The following is a 22,419-nucleotide window of genomic DNA, read 5'->3' on the forward strand; positions in this document are numbered from 1 at the left end:
TTTTTTTTTCAAAGTTGTATTATCTTATTACTTTATTTATTTTCGCATGAAATCAACTAAATTATCGTATATCGTATGGACGTTACCGTTTATCATACCAAATATTAGATTTATCGTATAAATACGATAATTATCATATATCTGGTCACGCTGAGTACGCCACAGCCATATAACGTTGGCCCCTTCTTAGTTGGCCTACACGCTGCTGCTCTTCGGCCCAATCGCAGCTCACTCCTTCCTGATTTCAGCGCTGTCAACGCCCATCATTACTACTCGCCATCCTCCCATCGCAACAATAAGGACACAAACCATTTGCGGGAGGGATAGCATACTGATTTCTTTAAAAATCTGAAAAAAAAAAACTGAATTATAGCTAAATGAGCATGTACCTAATTTATTACATAGCCTGCATTCACACAGGGTATGTATATATGGTGTACTGACATAATTAAGGCAAGATACATCAATTAATTACCTGTTACCACCTTCTGCTCTGATTCTTGGATGTTTGACATGCCCACACCTGCTGTTCCCAGCTGTGCTTTGCCATTTAACTAAGGGAAATTCAGAGTATTATGAATAGGAAACATAAAACTTAAATTAATTAGCTAATAATCCCTAAACAAAAGCGTGTAGCATAATCAAACATCTTCATATGTCTGGTGGTGTCATATATATATATATATATATATATATATATATATATATATATATATATATATATATATATATATATATATATATATATATATATATATATATATAATCAAAATTGTTATATACTGAGATGAGTCATTCTTTCCCAATTATCACTTAATTTTAATAGTGTGGAGGTACTTCCTCTACATTATTGCTGATATATCAATTTATGTAACAACTCTTTCTCACCTGTAGTTGTGTTCCTTGTTAAGTTATCCATTTTTTTTTTTTTTTGCTTGATGTCAGTGAACTTGTTTCTGACTTCAGTGATGTTCCTAACAACGCTATTCACAGCGTTGACCAGCTGTCACTGTGTCCCACGCCTGCTCCTTCATCATGCCGTTGAGACAAGGAGAGAGTGAGCCAACAACTATGTCCCACCTCGCTCTCACTGCTGAAATGAGCGTCATGAGTTACTTGCTGGAAAAACTGTGGAATGGCTTGTTTTTGTTGCTATTAGGCTAGCGATGATATAATGATCCTCATGGGCCCTGGTGAAATCCTACGAGGCTATCAGAAGAAGATACACGGATGACAACTGGTTGCCGTGTGTAATGTGTGGACATCTGAGGCTGCTAGGTGGAGTGTTGTGACTGCAGGCCGATAGTTGGGAGAGTAGTGCAGTGCGGAGGGAATGGAATCAGTGGACCAGGTGGTGTTAGATGGGGCGTCGGTTTTTATAAAAGGCTTTCGCCATGTTCGAGATTTGTGACTCGCTCTCAAGCAGCAGGCAATGAAGGGGCATATGCGTAAAATTCCATATGTATACTAATGTGAAGCCATTTCTTTTTCTTTAATTTTTTTCAGTTCTATTGATGATCATTCGAAACATATGTGGTTTTGCACGCCCCTTTTTCGGCCTTCAGGCGCCTTCAGGTACACACCACTGCAGCAACCCAAGGCGGTCAGCGCACACAACAGGAATCCACCACCGTTGTCGTGGTCGAGCCCGTTTGCTTAGTGAGGGCGAGGCACGTACACGCAGCACATGTTTCGACTCATCAGATTACTGAGAGAGAGAAAGGAACAACAAAATACAGGCTCACTAGCACTCCTGTCTTTATTGCCCACACAGAGCAGTACCATAGGACACAGGGCAAACTACCACACTACAACATAAATCCAGGGTCGCACCACCAGCCCTCACTCTGCAAAGCGTCTCTGTAGCACGTCTCACCTCACAGAACAGCTGTGAGATCACAACTCGTGCACAGCGTCGCTCAACTAGCGTCAAGTACTCTCTGTCTTATTAGTTTGTTGGGGCACACTAACCTCACACCATTCCCCCTGGGCGCAATCACGTCGTTGCAGCGGCAGGCGACCAGTGTCGTAGCAAGGAAAGGACACTTATATTTGCCTGGCGTCTACTCTTTCTGTCTGATGTCTTCTTCTCTCTCTCTCTCTCTCTCTCTCTCTCTCTCTCTCTCTCTCTCTCTCTCTCTCTCTCTCTCTCTCTCTCTCTCTCTCTCTCTCTATCTCTCTGTCTCGTGTCCTCTCTCTCTCTCTCTCTCTCTCTCTCTCTCTCTCTCTCTCTCTCTCTCTCTCTCTCTCTCTCTCTCTCTCTCTCTCTCTCTCTCTCTCTCTCTGTCTCTCGTGTCCTCTCTCTCTCTCTCTCTCTCTCTCTCTCTCCCTCCCTCTCTCTTTGGCATCGCAGTGTGGGGTAGCAAGGAACGAGAGCTTCTCCTTCGTCCTGGGGATATTGTTGTTTGAGATTATCACCTTGTAAAACATGGTGACGCGGGCCTTTACATCGAGATGGCCCGCAGCTTGTCTGGGGACCGCCACAGCCCCTTATATAACGCTGGCCCATCCGTCATTGGCCGGCGCGCTGCTACTTTTCGGGCCAATCACAGTGTTTCCCGCCTCCGGTCTCAACCTGGATACCAGCTTACTCCTTACTGAATTCAGCACTGCCAAAGCCCATCTTCACTACTCGCGACACAGTGTTACCAACGTCATCCTCCCATCTATATATATATATATATATATATATATATATATATATATATATATATATATATATATATATATATATATATATATATATATATATATATATATATATATATATATATATATATATATATATATACATACGAGTATATATATATATATATATATATATATATATATATGAAGGATACTGGCCAAGGGAAACAAAAATCCAATAAAAAAAAAGCCCACTGAGATGCCAGTCCCAGAAAGGGTCAAAACTGGTAGTTAAGAATTGAAGGATAAGTATATTGAAACCTCCCTCTTGAAGAAATTCAAGTCATAGGAAGGTGGAAATACAGAAACAGGCATGGAGTTCCAGAGTTAACCAGAGAAAGGGATGAATGATGGAGAATACTGGTTAACTCTTGCATTAGAGAGGTGGACAGACTAGGGATGAAAGAAAGAAGAGAGTCTTGTGCAGCGAGGCTGCGGAAGGAAGGGAGGCATGCAGTTAGCAAGATCAGAAGAGCAGTTAGGATGAAAATAGTGGTAGAAGACAGCTAGAGATACAAAATTGCGGCAATGAGAGAGAGTCTGAAGACAGTCAGTTAGAACAGAGGAGTTGATGAAACGAAAAGCTTTTGATTTCACCCTGTCCAGAAGAACGGTATGAGTGGAACCCCCAGACATGTGAAGCTTACTCCATACATGAACGGATAAGGCCCTTGTACAGAGTTAGCATCAGGGGGGGGGAGGAAAAAAAAAAGACTAAATTGATGGAGACATCTCAGAACACCTAACTTCATAGAAGCTGTTTTAGCTAGAGATGAGATGTGAAGTTTCCAGTACAGATTATAAGTGAAGGACAGACCGAGTATGTTCAGTGTAGAAGAGGGGGACAGTTGAGTGGCACTGAAGAAGAGAGGATAGTTGTATGGAAGTTTGTGTCGAGTTGATAGATGGAGGAATTGAGCTTTTAAGACATTGAACAATACCAAGTTTGCTCTGCCCCAATCAGAAATTTTAGAAAGATAAGAAGTCAGGCGTTCTGTGGCTTCCCTGCGTTAAATGTTTACTTCCTGAAGTGTTGTACGTCTATGAAAAGACGTGGAAAAGTGCAGGATGGTATCATCAGCGTAGAAGTGGATAGGACAAGAAGTTTGGTTTAGAAGGTCATTGATGAATAATAAGAAAAGAGTGGGATACAGAACAGAACCCAGAGGAACACCACTGTTTATATATTTAGGAGAAGAACAGTGACCGTCTACCACATCAGCAATAGAACGGTCAGAAAGGAAACTTGAGATGAAGTTACAGAGAGAATAATAGAAGCTGTAGGAGGGTAATTTGGAAATCAAACCTTTGTGCCAGACTCTATCAAAAGCTTTTGATATATCCAAGGCAACAGCAAAAGTTTCACCAAAATCTCTAAAAGAGGATGACCAAGACTCAGTAAGGAAAGCCAGAAGATCACCAGTAGAGCTGCCTAGACGGAACCCATACTGGCGATCAGTTGAGAAGTGGTAGATGTTTAAGAATCTTCCTGTTGAGGATAGATTCAAAAACTTTAGATAGGCAGGAAATTAACAGCTGTAGTTTGAGGGATTAGAACGGTCACCCTTTTTAAGAACAGGCTGAAAGTAGGCAAACTTCCAGCAAGAAGGAAAGTTAGATGTTGATCTCTAAATCATGCTGTCATCCTTTGCCTTAATTATTTCAAAATTATAAGTTGTTATTTATGTTCTTTTTGAATGGCTTTCGATTAGGTGATGGAACAACGACACTGTATATTTTCCGATACACTTGGCAATGCGTATAGGCCGTGCTGCGCTCCCGCCCCAGTTTTCTTGACACATGAATACCCCAGACCGCCCCCTTCTGGGCATTGTCAGGTCAGGTCACTCCGGGGTTAAGGTGGCAGCAGCGCGGAGAGGTACAGCCAACACCCCGGGTACCAAGTTAGTCTGGTTCCACTATAATATTATCCTTCTCTCGGCCGCCCAGAAATTTACAAACCTATGTACTTCTCACTCCGTGTCTTCTCTTCAAGTGCCACTGATTTGCCTTTGTGTTCAAGTAATATGACATTTAGTGAAGACGGTTAAGGATGGTTTTCATTTACTCAAAGCAAATGTGTGTTGGTAAAGAAACAATGAAGCAATGTAAAATGCACGCTTTCCACTAAACACGGCCAAGTAGTGTTGATCCCTTAACGTGCTCCACCCAGGAAGAGGGGCTTGTGTCTCTAGTGTTCGTTAACAAAGTATAGCTACAACGTTAGAATAGCGAATCATAGGCCAGAAGAACACTATGACATCACCAGAAGGCCCCAAACAAAGATGATATTGCGTCCTTTGCCATATAGATTACAAAAATAACACTGATCTGGCAGAAACACTAATGCCGCACCAAATCGTAGCCCAAAGCTGTAGACAAGAGGGATGATGGTGGCAATACTGGCAGAAACAGTAATGTCACACCAAATCGTTGCCCAAACTGTAAATAAAAGGGAAGATGGTGGCAATGCTGGCAGAAACACTAACGTCGCACCAAGTCGTAGCTCAAAGCTGTAGATAAGTAGGAAGATGGTGGCAATACTGGTTGGCAAGCACGGAGTAGAATAAACAGGAGCATAAGCTGATAAGCGGAGTCGGTGAAGAGAGAATTCCTGACAGAGGCCCACACGTGGCTGTGTGGTGGAGGTATGGCGGCCCAACACGATACCAGAGAAACTTACAGAAGGCCACAAAGTAACAGATAGCAGTACAAAAAAGAAAGAAAAAATCCAGGCAGCTGTCAAAGCGGGCGGCACATGGGCACTGAAAGACAGGCACTGATGATGCAACGCCAAGCTGTCCTCCATCTCACAGCTTGCCACCATTTTATGTACCGGTGGAGCCTATTAAGTTCAAGTGTTTCAGAAGTAAAGGAAACACAACTATAGACGGTTGCTGTATATTAAATAAACATACTGGTTGTTGCATAGAGATAAATGAGAGCCACCAGCCATGTCCACTTCCCGTGGTTGGGCGGACTAACCTGTTAGTGTGTCCGTTCCGGTACACACTAACAGGCATAATAGAGCCAGAGAGTTGAGGGAAGAAGCAAAAGGCCAGCATTGTCAATTTTTTATTTGATCAGCTTTAGGGATAGACATGATAGTGGTGACATCTGGATGAAAGAGAAGAGTGAAACAAAAAGAAAAACATGCTGAAAATGATTTTGGCTTGATGCCAGAAGTGAAGTGGTAAGATTTTTTTTCTCATTTCTTATTAATGAAAGACTGTGTTCTCTTTAAAGTTTCCGTGATTTAAAAAAGTTCATGAATGATACACCTCTTACTTTGAAAATGAAAAAGAATGCGCTGCATATGCGCACATGTAAATATACGAGTAAGTAAGGTTTGCGAAGTGCACATGGCCTCTGCAATGTTTGTGACGTGTTGAGAGAATGAACATGCATTGTACTAAATTCATGGCTTATTCACACGCATGGCACGTTAAATAAGTATGTTGAGTAAAAGAGAGAGAGAGAGAGAGAGAGAGAGAGAGAGAGAGAGAGAGAGAGAGAGAGAGAGAGAGAGAGAGAGAGAGAGAGAGAGAGAGAGAGAGAGAGAGAGAGAGAGAGAGAGAATCAATTAACTAATGAATTAATCAAGACCATCGGGAACAGAAGGTACATTAGTCCCAGCTGTCTATGACAGCTGAAAGGATACGACAAAACCTAAACAGGTTCAGGTGATTTACCTTTATGATGCGTCAGCTTCGAAATTCCGGGTAAACTTGGTGACTGTTTCAAGTGACGGTCGAAGTGAGGACGGACTAAAAATCATCCGTAACTAATAAAGACAACTGTGTCCTCACTGGCAAAGAACACATGAGTTTTAATATGAATATGAAAGCGAAGTTTTAACTTGACATGTTCTTTCAAACTGACACAAGAAAAATGCAATTGTAGGATGCATTTATTTTCCCTTACGACACAAGGGAATGATGATCAATCTTGTTTCATTTCTCTTCTTACATATTGCAGTGATTTTTTTTTTTTGTGTTTTTTTTTATCTAAAGCCTTATTATTATTATTATTATTGTTGTTGTTGTTATTTGTGGTGGTGGTGGTGATGGTGGTGATGTTGGTGTTGTTGTTCTTGTTATTATTATTATTATTATCATTATTATTATTATTATTATTATTATTATTATTATTATTATTATCATTATTATTATCATTATTACTATTATTATTATTATTATTATTATTATTTTTATTATTATTATTATTATTGTTATTATTATTACTACTATTATTATCATTATCATTATCATTATTATTTATTTATTTGTTTATTTATTATTATTATTATTATTATTATTATTATTATTACTATTATTATTATTATTATCATTATTATTATTATTATTATTATTATTATCATTAACATCATCATCATCATAATCATCACCATTATTGATATCATTATCATTCCATAAGTGTTAGATAATTTGCAACACTGTATAACTGTTATTACATAAACAAATTATATTCATAATGAATTTATTCGTGTGTTGCTTACACGTCAGCGTTCAGTTGCTTGGTAAGCGTGATGTAATAATTATAGGGCCTTCAATTTTTTTTCTACGGTTCTAGTGACAGATTAACAAAATTTCTACATTCTTAGCAAGAAAAACGCTCTCGAGAATCCTGCTATGTGATCTCTGAAAATATTCGTGGTGAGAAAGCTAAGCTTTTCTGAAAAAGGACTATTGAAAGAAGGGAGGATATAGCTGTGTATTCGGAAAGCATATAGAGGGTCAGGCATTAATGGAGCTTCATTCCGTGTGTTGTGACATGATATCGTGCTGATGAAGAGGACTGCTTTCCTATCATTTCCTCTCCCTATAGTTATTGGTGCCAATCTTCAACTTATTTTTTTTCTTTTCTTTTCTTTTCTTTTATTTATTTATTATTATTTTTTTGGGTGTGTGTTTTATGTGGAAGGAACCTGGCCAAGAGCAACAAAAATCCAATAAAAAAAAAAAAAAATAAAAAGCCCACTGAGATGCCAGTCCCAGTAAAGGGTCCAAAGCGGTAGTCAAAAATTGAAGGATAAATGTCTTGAAACCTCCCTCTTAAATGAATTCAAGTCATAGGAAGGTGGAAATACAGAAGCAGGCAGGGAGTTCCAGAGTTTACCAGAGAAAGAGATGAATGGTTGAGAATACTGGTTAACTCATGCATTAGAGAGGTGGACAGAATAGGGGTGAGAGAAAGAAGAAAGTCTTGTGCAGCGAGGCCGCGGAAGGAGGGGAGGCATGCAGTTAGCAAGATCAGAAGAGCAGTTAGCATGAAAATAACGGTAGAAGACAGCTAGATATGCAACATTGCGGCGGTGAGAGAGAGGCTGAAGACAGTCAGTTAAAGGAGAGGAGTTGATGAGACGAAAAGCTTTTGATTCCACCCTGTCTAGAAGAGCAGTATGAGTGGAACCCCCCCCAGACATGTGAAGCATACTCCATACATGGACGGATAAGGCCCTTGTACAGAGTTAGCAGCTGGGGGGGTGAGAAAAACTGGCGGAGGCGTCTCAGAACACCTAACTTCATTGAAGCTGTTTTAGCTAGAGATGAGATGTGAAGTTTCCAGTTCAGATTATAAGTAAAGGACAGACCTAGGATGTTCAGTGTAGAAGAGGGGGACAATTGAGTGTCATTGAAGAAGAGGGGATAGTTGTCTGGAAGGTTGTGTCGAGTTGATAGATGGAGGAATTGAGTTTTTGAGGCATTGAACAATACCAAGTTTGCTCTGCCTTTACTTATAATCTGAACTGGAAACTTCACATCTCATCTCACATCTCCTCAATTTTTTCTTCTAACTTCTGCAACATTCATGGTCTTAGATCTAATTTTCAGTCTGTAGAATACCACCTCTCCTCTACTAAACCTTATCTTTTTTTTCCTCACTGAAACCCAGGTGTCTGAGGCAACAGACAGTAGCCCTTTTTCTGTTCTCTCCTACTTTATCCTCATTTTCAGTCCGAAGCTGGATGTTGTGCGCAGTGGCTAAACCAGATCTCGTCCCCACGCTCTTGAGTCTTCCGAGTTTTTCACCATCTAGCTACGACTGCTGAGTTACTCTCAAACTAAATTTATCTGTGTTGTGTACGTCTTACCTAACTCCTATGCCTATAAGAAATTCTTTGACTACTTAACTTTAAAAGTGGAGCACATTCTGACCCTCGTCCCTTTTGTAGAGATCTCCTTTCTCGGAGACTTCAATGTTCACCACTAGCTTTGGCTTCATTTTCCCTTCACTGACCATCCTGGTGAACTAGCCTTTAACTCTGCTGACTTCCAAGACCTAGAACCACTGGTGCAACACCCTACTCGTATTTCTGACCCTCTTGGAGGTGCCCCAACATTTTATTACCTTTTCCTGACTTCTAATCCTTCTGCTTATGCTGTTACCCTTTCTTCTCCGTTCGGCTCCTCCGATCACAATCTCATATTTGTATCTTGTCCTATCGCTCCTATCACAAAAGCTACTTAAGTTTTCCATCACCAGAATCTCATGCACATTATATTTCTGCCCGGAACCATGCCAGGTCTGTTTTCCAACTAGCCAAAAACTCCTTCATTAACAGAAAGTGTCAAAACCTTTCAAGATCTAACTCCCCTCGTGACTTCTGGCATCTAACCAAAAATATCTCCAATAACTGCTTCTTCATCTTTCCCTCCTTTATTTCATCCTGATGCCACCACTACTAACTCATCTATTCCTAAAGCTGAACTCTTCGCTTAAACCTTTGCTAAAAACTTTACCTTGGATGATTCAGGGCTTGTTCCTCCCTCTCTCCACCCTTTGACTACTTTATGCTACCCATTAAGATCCTTCGCAGTGATGTTTTCCATGCCCTCGCTGGTCTAAAGCCATGGAAGGCTTATGGACCTGATGGGGTCTCTCCTATTGTTCTCCGAAACTGTGCCTCTATTCTTGCAGATTGTCTAGTCATACTCTTTCAGCTCTGTCTATCAACATGTACCATTCCTTCTTGCTGCTAGTTTGGCAACCTTCATTCTGTTCCTAAAAAGGGTGACCGTTCTAATCCCTCAAACTACCGTCCTATTGCTTGAATTTCCTGCCTATTTATAGTTTTTGAATCTATCCTCAACAGGAAGATTCTTAAACATTTATCACTTCACAAAATTCTATTTAATCGCCAGTATGGGCTCCGTCAAGGCCGCTCTACTGGTGATCTGGGTTTCCTTACTAAGTCTTTGTCATCCTGTTTTAGAGATTTTGGTGAAATTTTTGCTACTGCCTTAGACATATCAAAAGCTTTTGATAGAGTCTGGTACAAAGCTTTGATTTTCAAACTACCCTCCTACGGCTTCTATCCTTTTCTCTGTAACTTTATCTCTAGCTTTCTTTCTGACAGTTCTATTGCTGATGTTGTAGATGGTCACTGTTCTCAATCTATGAACACCACCGTTCTGTCCTGGCACCAACTCCCTTATTATTCATCAATGATCTTCTAAACCAAACTTCTTGTCCTATTCAATCCTACACTGATAATACCACCCTGCATTTTTCCACGTTTTTTTTTCGTTTACTCCAACCCTTGAGGAAGTAAACAGTTCACACATGGAAGCCACAGAACGCCTGACTTTTCAATTCTCTAAAATTTCTGATTGTAGCAGAGCAAACTTAGAATTGTTCAATGCCTCAAAAGTCAATTCCTCCATCTATCATCTCGACACAACTATCCAGACAACTATTTCCTCTTCTTCATTGACATTCAACTGTCCTCTTCTACACTGAACATCCTCGGTCTGTCCTTTACTTATAAACCGAACTGGAAACTTCACATCTCATCTCTAGCTAAAACAATTTTATGAAGTTAGGTGTTCTGAGTCTTCTTTGGCCATTTTCTCACTCCGCCAGCTGCTAACCCTGGACAGGGGCCTTATCCGTCCATGTATGGCGTATGTTTCACATGTCTAGGAGGGGGCGGTTCCACTCATATTTCTCTTCTAGACAGGGTGGAATCAAAAGCTTTTCGTCTCATCAACTCCTTCCCTCAAACTGTCTTCAGCCTCTTTCTCATCGTCGCAATGTTGCATCTCTTGCTATCTTCTACAGCTATTTTCATGCTAACTGCTCTTCTTCCTGCGGCCTCGCTGCATGAGTGTCTTTCTCTCACCCCTATTCTGTCCACCTCTATAATGCAAAAGTTAATCAGTATTCTTAGTCATTCCTCCCTTTCTCTAGTAAGCTCTGCAACTCTTTGCCTGTTTTTGTATTTCCTTCTTCCTATGACTTGAATTTTTTCAAGAGGGAGGTTTCAAAACACTTATCTTCCATTATTTGTTTTTTCCATTTGGAATTCTTTGCAGTACCTGGTATTAAGCCGTCCTGTTTATATATATATATATATATATATATATATATATATATATATATATATATATATATATATATATATATATATATATATATATATATATATATATATATATATATATATATATATATATTTTTTTTTTTTTTTTTTTTTTTTTTTCCCTTGGCTAGTGGCCTTGCATATAAAAAAATAGTATTATTACTAGAACATAAGAACATAAGAAATAAGGGAAGCTGCAAGAAGGAACCAGGCTTACATGTGGCAGTCCCTGTATGAAACACACCTACCTATTTCCATCTGTTATCCCCATCCATAAACTTGTCTAATCTTCTCTTAAAGCTCTCTAGTGTCCTAGCACTAACTACATGATTACTGAGTCCGTTCCACTCATCTACCACTCTATTTGAGAACCAATTTTTTCCTATCTCCTTCCTAAACCTAAATTTTTCAAGCTTGAACCCGTTATTTCTTGTTCTACCCTGGTTGCTGATCCTAAGAATTTTGCTTACATCTCCCTTGTTATAACCCTTATACCACTTAAAGACTTCTATCAGGTCCCCTCTTAACCTACGTCTCTCTAAAGAATGTAAATTTAACAGCTTCAACCTCGCCTCGTAAGGAATACTCCTCATCCCCTGTATCCTTTTAGTCATTCTCCTCTGTACTGATTCTAATAGACCTATATCTTTCCTGTAATGTGGGGACCAGAACTGCACAGCGTAGTCTAGATGAGGTCTGACCAGCGCCAAGTATAACTTTAATATTACTTCCGGCCTTCTACTTTTAACACTCCTAAAAATGAATCCTAGTACCCTATTTGCCTTGTTTCTGGCTTCTATGCATTGTTTCCCTAGACGGAGTTCAGAGCTAACTATAACTCCTAAATCTTTCTCGTACCCTGTACCTACCAGAGTTTGGTTGTCTAATGTGTACCTATTGTGTGGGTTTCCTCTACCTACGCTAGGCACTTTGCATTTATTGATATTAAATTGCATTTGCCATCTATCCGTCCATTCATTCATTCTGTCTAAGTCTGCCTGCAAGGCGATGGCATCCGATTCTGACCTAATTAATCTACCTATCTTTGTGTCATCCGCAAATTTACTAACATTACTACTAATTCCACTATCCAAGTCATTGATATATATTAGAAATAACAATGGCCCTAATACTGATCCCTGTGGCACCCCACTAATTACATGACCTCACTCGGATTTCGAGCCGTTTATTACCACTCTCTGTCGTCTGTTACCAAGCCATGACCCTATCCAGCCTAACACCTTCCCATCTGTCCCGTGTGCCCTAACCTTTCTCAGGAGCCTTTGATGGGGTACCTTGTCAAATGCTTTACTAAAGTCCAGATATAAGATATCATAACTATCACCATTATCTATTGCCACGTACCTTATTGACTCTAACATTTTACCTACAACTGAGGTTAAGCTGACAGGTCTATAATTAGACGCTAAAGTTTTATCTCCTTTCTTAAAGATGGTTACTACATTAGCCTGCCTCCACATTACTGGTACCTCACCCGACTCCAGTGATTCCTAAAGACAGAAACTAACGGCTCACTAATAATCTCTTTACATTCATTAAGTACTCTGTGATATATTTCATCAGGTCCTGGTGACTTGAACTTTTTTAGCCTATCTATCTCCTGTTCCACTATCTCCCTAGTTATGGAAATATCTGTCAGCTTTTCATTCTTATCTGCTCTAAACACCTGTTCACTATCTGGCATATCCTGCATGTTTTCCTGGGTGAAGACAGTTAAAAAAATAATCATTTAGAAGTTTACTTATCTCCTCCCCAGAACTAACCAGCTCCCTATTTGCTGCCTTTAATGGACCTACAGTATCCTTATTCCTCGTCCTGTATACCTGATAAAATCCCTTGGGGTCCGTCTTCGCCTGGCTGGCTACCTTTAATTCATAATTATCCTTAGCTTTCCTCGTTAACTTTCTGACTGTTCTAACTAATTCATTATATTGTGTCCTTAAAACTTCTTCACCTGCCCTTAATCTCTTATATATACTTCTCTTACGCCCTATATAATGCTTTAACCTAGCAGTCATCCATTTAGGGTCATTTTTTTGTGCTCTTATTGTTCTATACGGGATATTTGCTAACTGACCTATATGAACTTTACGAAATATTTATACAATTCATCTACATCTAATCCCCTCATCTCGTCCCCTACCATCCTCTCCACTCCCTCATCTACTCGCCTCGACCTCACCTCTCTCATTTCAGCATGACCTGACATTCCAACATACTCACACCTATCTCCCCCCTTCCTCTTTCCTCCTCCCTTCCGGACACATCTTCCCTCCTCTTGTCCTACATCCACACGCCTCACCTCACCTCTCTCATCCTGCCTTATCTCTCTGAACTCCGTCCCTGACCTGATCTCACCCTGCATCCTTTGCCAGTCCACTCCTTGGAGGTACCTTTTTAATTCTTCAAAATCTGCTCTCCTAAAGTCAGGTATTACTACTACTACTACTACTACTACTACTACTACTACTACTACTACTACTACTACTACTAGTAGTAGTAGTAGTAGTAGTAGTAGTAGCAGCTGCAGCAGTAGTAGTAGTATCAGCAGTAGCATCAATAGCATCAGTCATGGCTTGGGTTAGTAGAAGCAGTAGTAGCTATGGTGACAGTGATAGTAACAGGACAAGTTCACTGTTTACTGATTCAGGTGGAGGATATTGTTTTCTGGTAGGTGTCCGTCATTGGTGGGTATTTCTCCAGAAAGGACATTAGTGATTTATCGTTAAGTACAGTGGCGCGCGGGAGACGTCACAGAGATATCCCGCCAAAAACATAAGGGAAACGAGAAGCGTCTCTACATGAACAAATAAATACACGATAAATAATAACACCATTACAAGGGTCCAATGATGCCCATCGATTAGTCAATCGTACGTAGATGCTTTTCCTGTCTAAAGCTTTACGTTTCACCAAGGTTCCAAGTTTGTTACGCATTTGTAAAGAGTTAGAGAGAAATAGAAACGTTTTATGACACTGCATGCTTACCTTCTTCATCCTATTATTATTATTATTATTATTATTATTATTATTATTATTACTATTATTATTATTATTATTATTATCATTATTATAAACGTTATTGTTTTTAGTGGTGGTAGTGGTGGTGGTGTAACTAAAAGTAAGAAAGGAATTATCCTTAACAACAAAGAGAGAGAGAGAGAGAGAGAGAGAGAGAGAGAGAGAGAGAGAGAGAGAGAGAGAGAGAGAGATACCACCACAACACAGTCGGGGGAGGAGTGGCAAAAAAAAAAAGAAAAAGAAAAGAAAGAAAAGCTGAGAAAGGCGGAAACGGTTATGTTGCGCCTTGTGAGGCGAGCAGAGCGACTGTGTATCCTTCCTTCACTTGACTGTGTAAACTGCGAATACAGAATGAGCTTACTGAGCCCCAGACACACGCTATCAAAGGCGTCACGAGAATGGTGTGAACAACATAAGCTGCCGCGTAGACATAGGAAGAAGAGTGTGAGCGAGATAAAGGTGAAGGATGGATGTGCACGTTTGTTTTATTCTATCTATATACCAGTACCACACGGGTTGTTTCAAACAAAGCACCACACAGTCGTACACACGTCATTTACACTCTTAGACTTTGAAGGGTCTTTTAGGTTTTACAGAGAGGTTAACAAATTTTTCACATTATTAACTTTTGATAACCCTGCTTATCATCTATTTGACCTTTGAAAACAGTCGTGATCAGAGAGCAAAGCGTTTCAGAAGACGGGACAGGGATAGTCTCGTGAACTACCCTATTACATCGCAGGAGCTTAGACAGGTGGAACAGAGAGAGTAGCATGACGAGAGGTTGTTAATTACAAGGGAAGGAAGAAAAATGTCATAAATAACTGCAGCAGAGGAAAATTATCTCATGTGGGAGAATAGAAATAATTATTTACGCCATAAAAGTATGAGGAACTATGAGCGCCATCAAGTGAAGGAGAGGGGAGCGTCGCTCGGATCAAGACGGCAGGTACCTTTAGAACCTTTCCGCACCACGCATCCCGACGCCTTGCAGAGAGGTCGTTTCTTAGTGTCTGAAAACTTTAAATAACCTGTCACGTAAGCTTTGTTTATCATCTGGTGGCTTGAGGCTCGGGATAACTCTGCCTCCGAGTGTAATGTAGTTTGGAGAAAGGCTGTAAACCTTTTATTCTCAAGATTTTAAAGTTTTCACGAATTTTTAGGCGCTGCATGTGGCTGGGAAGCAAGGAAAAGAGGAATTCAATGTTGACTTAGCTCCCTGCCTCGCGTTATTAGGTAAAAATCTTTGTTTGCTCATTTTTCTTAAGAGTGAGATACACGTGGAGATCGTATCAGGGAGGTATGTTTTGCTAAGTTGGAAACTGTTAAAGAGAGTCGTAATACGCTCTGTATCGCTGAATGCAAGAAAAAATTGTGGATAAGATTGTTGTGTTAATATTCTAATACATGCTGGTGAGAGAGGGAGAGTGACTTGAGGGATACACATGGCAGGGAGAGGTCATGGTACATTTGTGTTCTCATGACTTGGACGTGACAGTGATGACTTGGCTTTCCTGTTGGGGAGTGCTAGTGTTGCTATGATGGTCATTCAAACTCTTTACCTTGTTACTGTCATGTTATTGGCCGAGTTTACCTTGAATGGGATCACGTTTTCTTAGTGTCCCCGTGTTCCGGTTACCTGCCATTCAGACATTATCCTTATTATTGTTATAAGTAGTGTAAGGCTTATTTACCCATTTTATATCATGTAGTATTACTCTCTTCATAATTTAAGTTCTCTATATCTTTATATGTATAAGGAAGGGAGTATAATTGAGGTGAAATATGTTGAAAACGAGGGGAGCTTGAGTGGGCAACAACACATTCCAAGGAGGGGAAAAATCAGAGCGCCTTAGGTCGTGAGGAAAGGTGGAGGGAAGGCGTCTCTCAGGGGAGGATTTTGGTGTGGATTGGTGATGGAGTGAGCTTGTGGAGGTATTGGTGGTGTAGCGGTATAACCTTGATATCCAGGATCAGGTTAGTGAGTCTTTTGTGGTACCAAGAGCTCTTGTCCGCTGAAATTCGGTTGTTGAGTTGTGCCGGTGACGCTGTTGGGAGGGGTCATAGGTCAAACTGGCAGCCATTTTATTGAGTGGAGGTTGTGGTGTTAACCTTGGAAGTTGGTGTTGTGGTGTACTGGTGATTTTGGGGACGATGTTATGGTGTTATGGGTAATCTTTGGTGATAATGGTAATATTTTGTGAGGTTTGAGGAGGTAAATCTCTTGTGAGGTTTGAGGAGGTGAAATTCGGGAATTATTGTCTGGGGACGCGGAAATGGCGTCCGGGTAAATTCCTGCGGTTGAGGGGAAACATTTCTGTGACTGGTGGAGGTGTAAACGGGTTCTGGTGACGTGGGAAGTGACGAGAACGTCATGTAGTAACGTGTGCTACCTCATGTTGTTTGTGAATTATTATTAGTATTAATATATGTGCTTGTAACATGGAATAATCGTGTTTTCTACCCCCCCCCAACAACAATCTGGTATTAGAGGTGATTCCAGGTGTGCTGAGTCAAGGTAAAGGTGGAGTAAGAGATAATTCTGACGATTTCGGATAGGTCGGGTAGGCACTCGAAGCCTTTAAAAATCCAGACCTTTAAAACTTTCCGGGATCAGTGTAACGTCCACTTTCTTGGAGAGATAACCGGTATCGTACGATCGCAGGTAAGTAGGCGATCGTGACAGAATATGGGGGCCCGTCCGGGATCTTTGAACATTTGTGGGATGTAACGAGTGTTACATGGTGATTGTTGTTGGGAGGAATTTACCTGTGTGAAATATTTCTTTAAAACTGTGCATTTATTGTGGTGAATATTTGGAGGAATATTTTGTGAATATTTTGTGGAGTGTAGTGATTGTAATCATGGCTGCTAGACGTGTTGAGATGTTCCTTCTGTCGAGAAGTGTGCATGATCTGTACACACTAACCAAGGAGGAATTATGTTCAGTGGCTGAGAGGTTTCAAGTGGAGTTGAAATCCAAGAAAAAGGAGGAAATGCAGGCGGAGTTGAAAAATGCTCTTGTGGAGAGGAGCTGGTTTGAAAATGATGGTGGTGAAAGTGAGGATAATGATGAGGAGAGTGTAGGGGAAGGTGCTGGGGTCGGTGAGATAAACCTGGGTGCTTTTGGTGGAACAGATGGCCTTTCTAGTAGTGAAAAATTTGAGTTAATGAAACTTCAAATACAGATGCAGAAGGAACAGAAACAGCAAGAGATGGAGTTAAAGAGGGAACAGAAGCAGCAAGAGATGGAGTTAAAGAGGGAGCAAATACAGATGCAAAAGGAGATTGAGATAGAAAAAATTAGAGCAGAAAGTAAAAATAAAGTGAACGGGACCAGGGCAGGAAATGGTGCTCAAGGCAACGGGGATTTAGAGAGAAGGGCCATCAGTATGCCTAACTTTGTGGAAGGGGAGGAAGAAAACTTCTTTTTTCAATTTGAAAAAGCTGCAAAGATGATGGGATGGGATGAAAATGATTGGGCAATAATAGTCCAGTCTAAATTTGAGGGAAGGGCCCGAGCGGTATATGTGAATTTGAGTGAGCAAGAGGCGCGTGATTATGAAGTGGTAAAGGAAGCGGTGTTGGGATCAACCCTTCTATGTCCGGATGTGTACCGGGAAAGGTTCCGCAGGACGACAAAACGCCCAGGTGATACTTATCTCGGGATGGCTCGAGAGGTTATCCTTAAACTGGATCGGTGGCTGAAGGCCGAGGAAGCCACTACGCTTGAAGAGGTAAAAGGAGTTATACAGATGGAACAATTTATGAGCCAAATGCCCCTCAGTGTAAGATGTGAGCTCGCATCACACGACGTGAAAGACGTGATGGAAGCCGGACGCAGAGCTGACAAGTACTGTGCGGTCCGTGGGATGAACGGAGATGAACACCATGAAGGGAGAAAGCCATTCTCCAGCAGAAATGATGGTCATCAGAGATATAAGAATGACAGTCAGATGAGCTCGACATCAGTCCACAGATCAAACCAGCCCCGCCCTAACAACTATAGTTTTCCCCACACTTACACCATGCCCCCGCCAGCCGACCACAACATGAGGTCTGCGCCCTATGGGAGTAGGCCCAGGAGCACTACCTATTACCAGAAGGGTAGTGGGGATGAAGGTGCAGTTAAGTGCCTTGGATGTGGAAGTAGTGGGCATAGGAAGTACCAGTGTCCGAAGGGACGGCCGAAGCCAGTGGGAGCAGTTGCCGCCCAAAGAGACCTGATAAAGTATGTGGAGAATATGAATGCAGAGATACAAGAGGAGCCGCCGAAAGATGAGGGCTTTGAGCACTTCACCAGTAAGGGCACAGTGAAAGTGGAGGGAAGCCCAGAGAAGGTGATCAGAATCCTTCGGGATACGGGAGCTAACCAGAGTCTGATCTTAAGTAGTGTACTCCCATGGAATGAGGAGACCAGCACTGGCAGAGAGGTCTCATGCAAGGGTGCAGGAGGCAAGTTCAGTATTCCCCTGCACAAGGTTTGGCTGGACTGTGGATACGTCACTGGAGAGGTGACGGTGGGAGTGAAGGAGGCACTGCCCGTAGATGGAGTGGATATGCTGGTTGGGAACGACCTGGCTGGAGGTCGAGTTATCCCTAAACTTCAGATGGTAGACAACCCTCTGATAGGGATGACGGAAACCACCACTCCAGCAGCAGTCCCTCACTCAACAGATGGGGAGGCAGAGGTGCCTGAATTGTTCCCAGTCTGCGCAGTGACCCGAGCGATGGCCCGGAAAGAACGCATGGACGCCGAGGGAGCAACGCAGGAGGACGAAGGCCTGGGCGTTCTGTTTGAGGAACCTGATGAAAAAGGAACTAACCCGGAGTGCGCGAGTGGTGGACCGGTTGTAGGTCAGGTGGGGCCCAACCTTGATTTTCTGGTAGAAAAGAACGAGTTGATAAAAGTTCAGGAGAGTGATGAAAGCTTGAAGTCTGCTTGGAATGAGGCTAACAGGCTGGGTGAGCTTGACAATGAGTACGTGGGCTACTACGTGAATAACGGGGTATTAATGAGAAGTTGGAGGCCCCTGACAGCCCCAACCTCCGATCACTGGATGGTAAAAAGGCAGATTGTGGTGCCATGGGTGTATAGGAAGAAAATTTTGGAGATGGCACACGAAGGTAATCTGGCAGGACACCTGGGGGTCAGAAAAACCCTAGGAAAGATCCTGTGTCATTTTTACTGGCCCAGAGTGAGAGGTGATGTGAAAGAGTTTTGTAAAACTTGTGGTTTGTGTCAGAAGGTGGGCAAGCCGAACCAGGTGATTCGCCCTGCCCCCCTTCACCCTATACCTGTGGTCGAGGAACCATTCAGTAAGGTGGTGATAGACTGTGTAGGTCCTTTACCAAGGACCCGGAGGGGGAACCAGTACTTGCTGACTATTATGTGTATGTCATCCAGGTTTCCTGAGGCCATTCCCCTCAGGAGTATAAACTCTAAAAACATTGTGAGGGAACTGGTGAAATTTTTCTCCTGGGTGGGAATCCCTAAGGTGTTGCAGTCAGACCAGGGAAGTAATTTCACTTCTCGTGCGTTCAAGGAAATCCTAAGGGGTCTAAAGATTGAACAGAGACTGTCGAGTGCTTATCACCCTCAGTCTCAGGGTTGTGTAGAAAGATTTCACCAAACTCTCAAAAACACTCTCAGGATGTATTGTGAGGAGATGAGTGTTCAGTGGGATGAGGCATTGCCACTAGCCTTATTCGCGTTAAGGGACAGTGTGCAGGAGTCAACTGGTTTCAGCCCATTTGAGTTAGTGTATGGCCATGAGGTGAACGGTCCTTTAAGGATGGTGAAAGAAAAATGGTTAGGAGTAGAGGAGCCTCATACTGTGGTGAAATATGTATCTGATTTCAAGGACAGATTGATGAGAGCTAGGGAAATTGCTCGGGAAAATCTGAAAAATAGTCAGAGTGAAATGAAAGGCTGGTATGACAAGAAGGCGAGGGCCAGATCTTTCCAGCCTGGGGACAAGGTCTTGGTTCTTTTCCCATTGCAGGGTGATCCTTTCAAAGCCAGGTTCAGCGGGCCTTGGGAGATTGAGAGAAAAATGAGTGATGTAAATTACATTGTAAAAACTCCAGGGAGGAAGAAAAAGAACCAGTTGTGTCATGTAAACATGCTGAAGCCATTTCACGAAAGGGACAGAGAAAATGGAGATGATGTAGCAGGAGGAGTAAGAGCTGTGAGTGTTGTAAATGTAACCACTGAGGCGGAGGAGAAGTGGGCTGAAGTGAAAGATGCCAGTCAGAATGGTGTGGGTGGTGTGTTAATGCAAGAACATGAGGGAATGGAGCACCCCATAGGCTATTATTCTAAGAAGTTGTTACCATATCAAAGGGCTTACAGCACTATTGAGAAAGAGGCTTTGGGCCTAGTGCTGAGTTTGAGTCATTTTGAAGTGTACGTCAAAGGGACGGGACAGCCTGTGCAGGTCTTCACCGACCACAATCCGCTCATTTTCTTGCATAAAATGAAAAACTCCAATCAGAGGCTGATGAGGTGGTGCCTGGTCTTACAGGACTATAACTTAGAGATTCACCATGTGAAAGGCAGTGAGAATATTATTGCTGATGCCTTGTCCCGTGCACCACCTAGTCGTGAGGCATCCTAATCAGGTGCCTCACGCCTCTTTTGGGAAGGGGATGTCATGTTATTGGCCGAGTTTACCTTGAATGGGATCACGTTTTCTTAGTGTCCCCGTGTTCCGGTTACCTGCCATTCAGACATTATCCTTATTATTGTTATAAGTAGTGTAAGGCTTATTTACCCATTTTATATCATGTAGTATTACTCTCTTCATAATTTAAGTTCTCTATATCTTTATATGTATAAGGAAGGGAGTATAATTGAGGTGAAATATGTTGAAAACGAGGGGAGCTTGAGTGGGCAACAACACATTCCAAGGAGGGGAAAAATCAGAGCGCCTTAGGTCGTGAGGAAAGGTGGAGGGAAGGCGTCTCTCAGGGGAGGATTTTGGTGTGGATTGGTGATGGAGTGAGCTTGTGGAGGTATTGGTGGTGTAGCGGTATAACCTTGATATCCAGGATCAGGTTAGTGAGTCTTTTGTGGTACCAAGAGCTCTTGTCCGCTGAAATTCGGTTGTTGAGTTGTGCCGGTGACGCTGTTGGGAGGGGTCATAGGTCAAACTGGCAGCCATTTTATTGAGTGGAGGTTGTGGTATTAACCTTGGAAGTTGGTGTTGTGGTGTACTGGTGATTTTGGGGACGATGTTATGGTGTTATGGGTAATCTTTGGTGATAATGGTAATATTTTGTGAGGTTTGAGGAGGTAAATCTCTTGTGAGGTTTGAGGAGGTGAAATTCGGGAATTATTGTCTGGGGACGCGGAAATGGCGTCCGGGTAAATTCCTGCGGTTGAGGGGAAACATTTCTGTGACTGGTGGAGGTGTAAACGGGTTCTGGTGACGTGGGAAGTGACGAGAACGTCATGTAGTAACGTGTGCTACCTCATGTTGTTTGTGAATTATTATTAGTATTAATATATGTGCTTGTAACATGGAATAATCGTGTTTTCTACCCCCCCCAACAACAATCTGGTATTAGAGGTGATTCCAGGTGTGCTGAGTCAAGGTAAAGGTGGAGTAAGAGATAATTCTGACGATTTCGGATAGGTCGGGTAGGCACTCGAAGCCTTTAAAAATCCAGACCTTTAAAACTTTCCGGGATCAGTGTAACGTCCACTTTCTTGGAGAGATAACCGGTATCGTACGATCGCAGGTAAGTAGGCGATCGTGACATTACGACGACGTTACTTTTACTTTTTTTCTTCATGCTAAATTCGCTTTTGGAGTAGTTTTTATATTTGAGTTCGAGGTATAACTCTTCCACTTTTAGAATATTACCATCAGACAGGTGCGACGCAAATGTGTAACTTTTTTCATAATTGTGATTAAAATAGTCCATCGCTTACCCCCACCAACCTCCGCCTTGTAAACCTGCCATTTATTGTGGTGTCCTCTGTTGATTTTCAAAAACATATTTGAAATGAACTGAATACCTTTAAAGAAGCTCGTGACGTCGGGAATAGTTGTTGTAGCCAAACTGAATGTGGGACGATATTACCGTGCGGGCAAGCGGAACCTCAGTGTGAAATGGCCTCCACCTCAAGCGCGGTACTCATTGGAAATCTTGTCTTACGACATCAAATCCTTCATCGTTCTTCGTCATTTCCCTTCTTATTGTGGTGCGTGGGTAGTAATCCCGGTTTGGGTTAGGAATACCATAAAGCAATGGTCTCCAAACTTTTCAGTGTGTTACCCAATTCAGAATGCCGT

The 22,419-nt window shown here is 41.9% G+C and overlaps 1 protein-coding gene across 1 annotated transcript; it reads left to right on the plus strand.

Moving 5' to 3' along the window:
- Positions 1–16,980: 16,980 nt before the first annotated feature.
- Positions 16,981–20,736, plus strand: LOC135115609 (uncharacterized). Its single transcript, XM_064032540.1, has 3 exons — positions 16,981–17,324; positions 17,457–20,379; positions 20,644–20,736. The coding sequence occupies exons 1-3, from the start codon at positions 16,981–16,983 to the stop codon at positions 20,734–20,736; spliced, it is 3,360 nt and encodes a 1,119-aa protein (XP_063888610.1).
- Positions 20,737–22,419: the final 1,683 nt, after the last annotated feature.

The sequence above is a fragment of the Scylla paramamosain genome, chromosome 29 (genome assembly GCF_035594125.1).
Source record: "Scylla paramamosain isolate STU-SP2022 chromosome 29, ASM3559412v1, whole genome shotgun sequence".
NCBI lineage: Eukaryota > Metazoa > Arthropoda > Malacostraca > Decapoda > Portunidae > Scylla > Scylla paramamosain.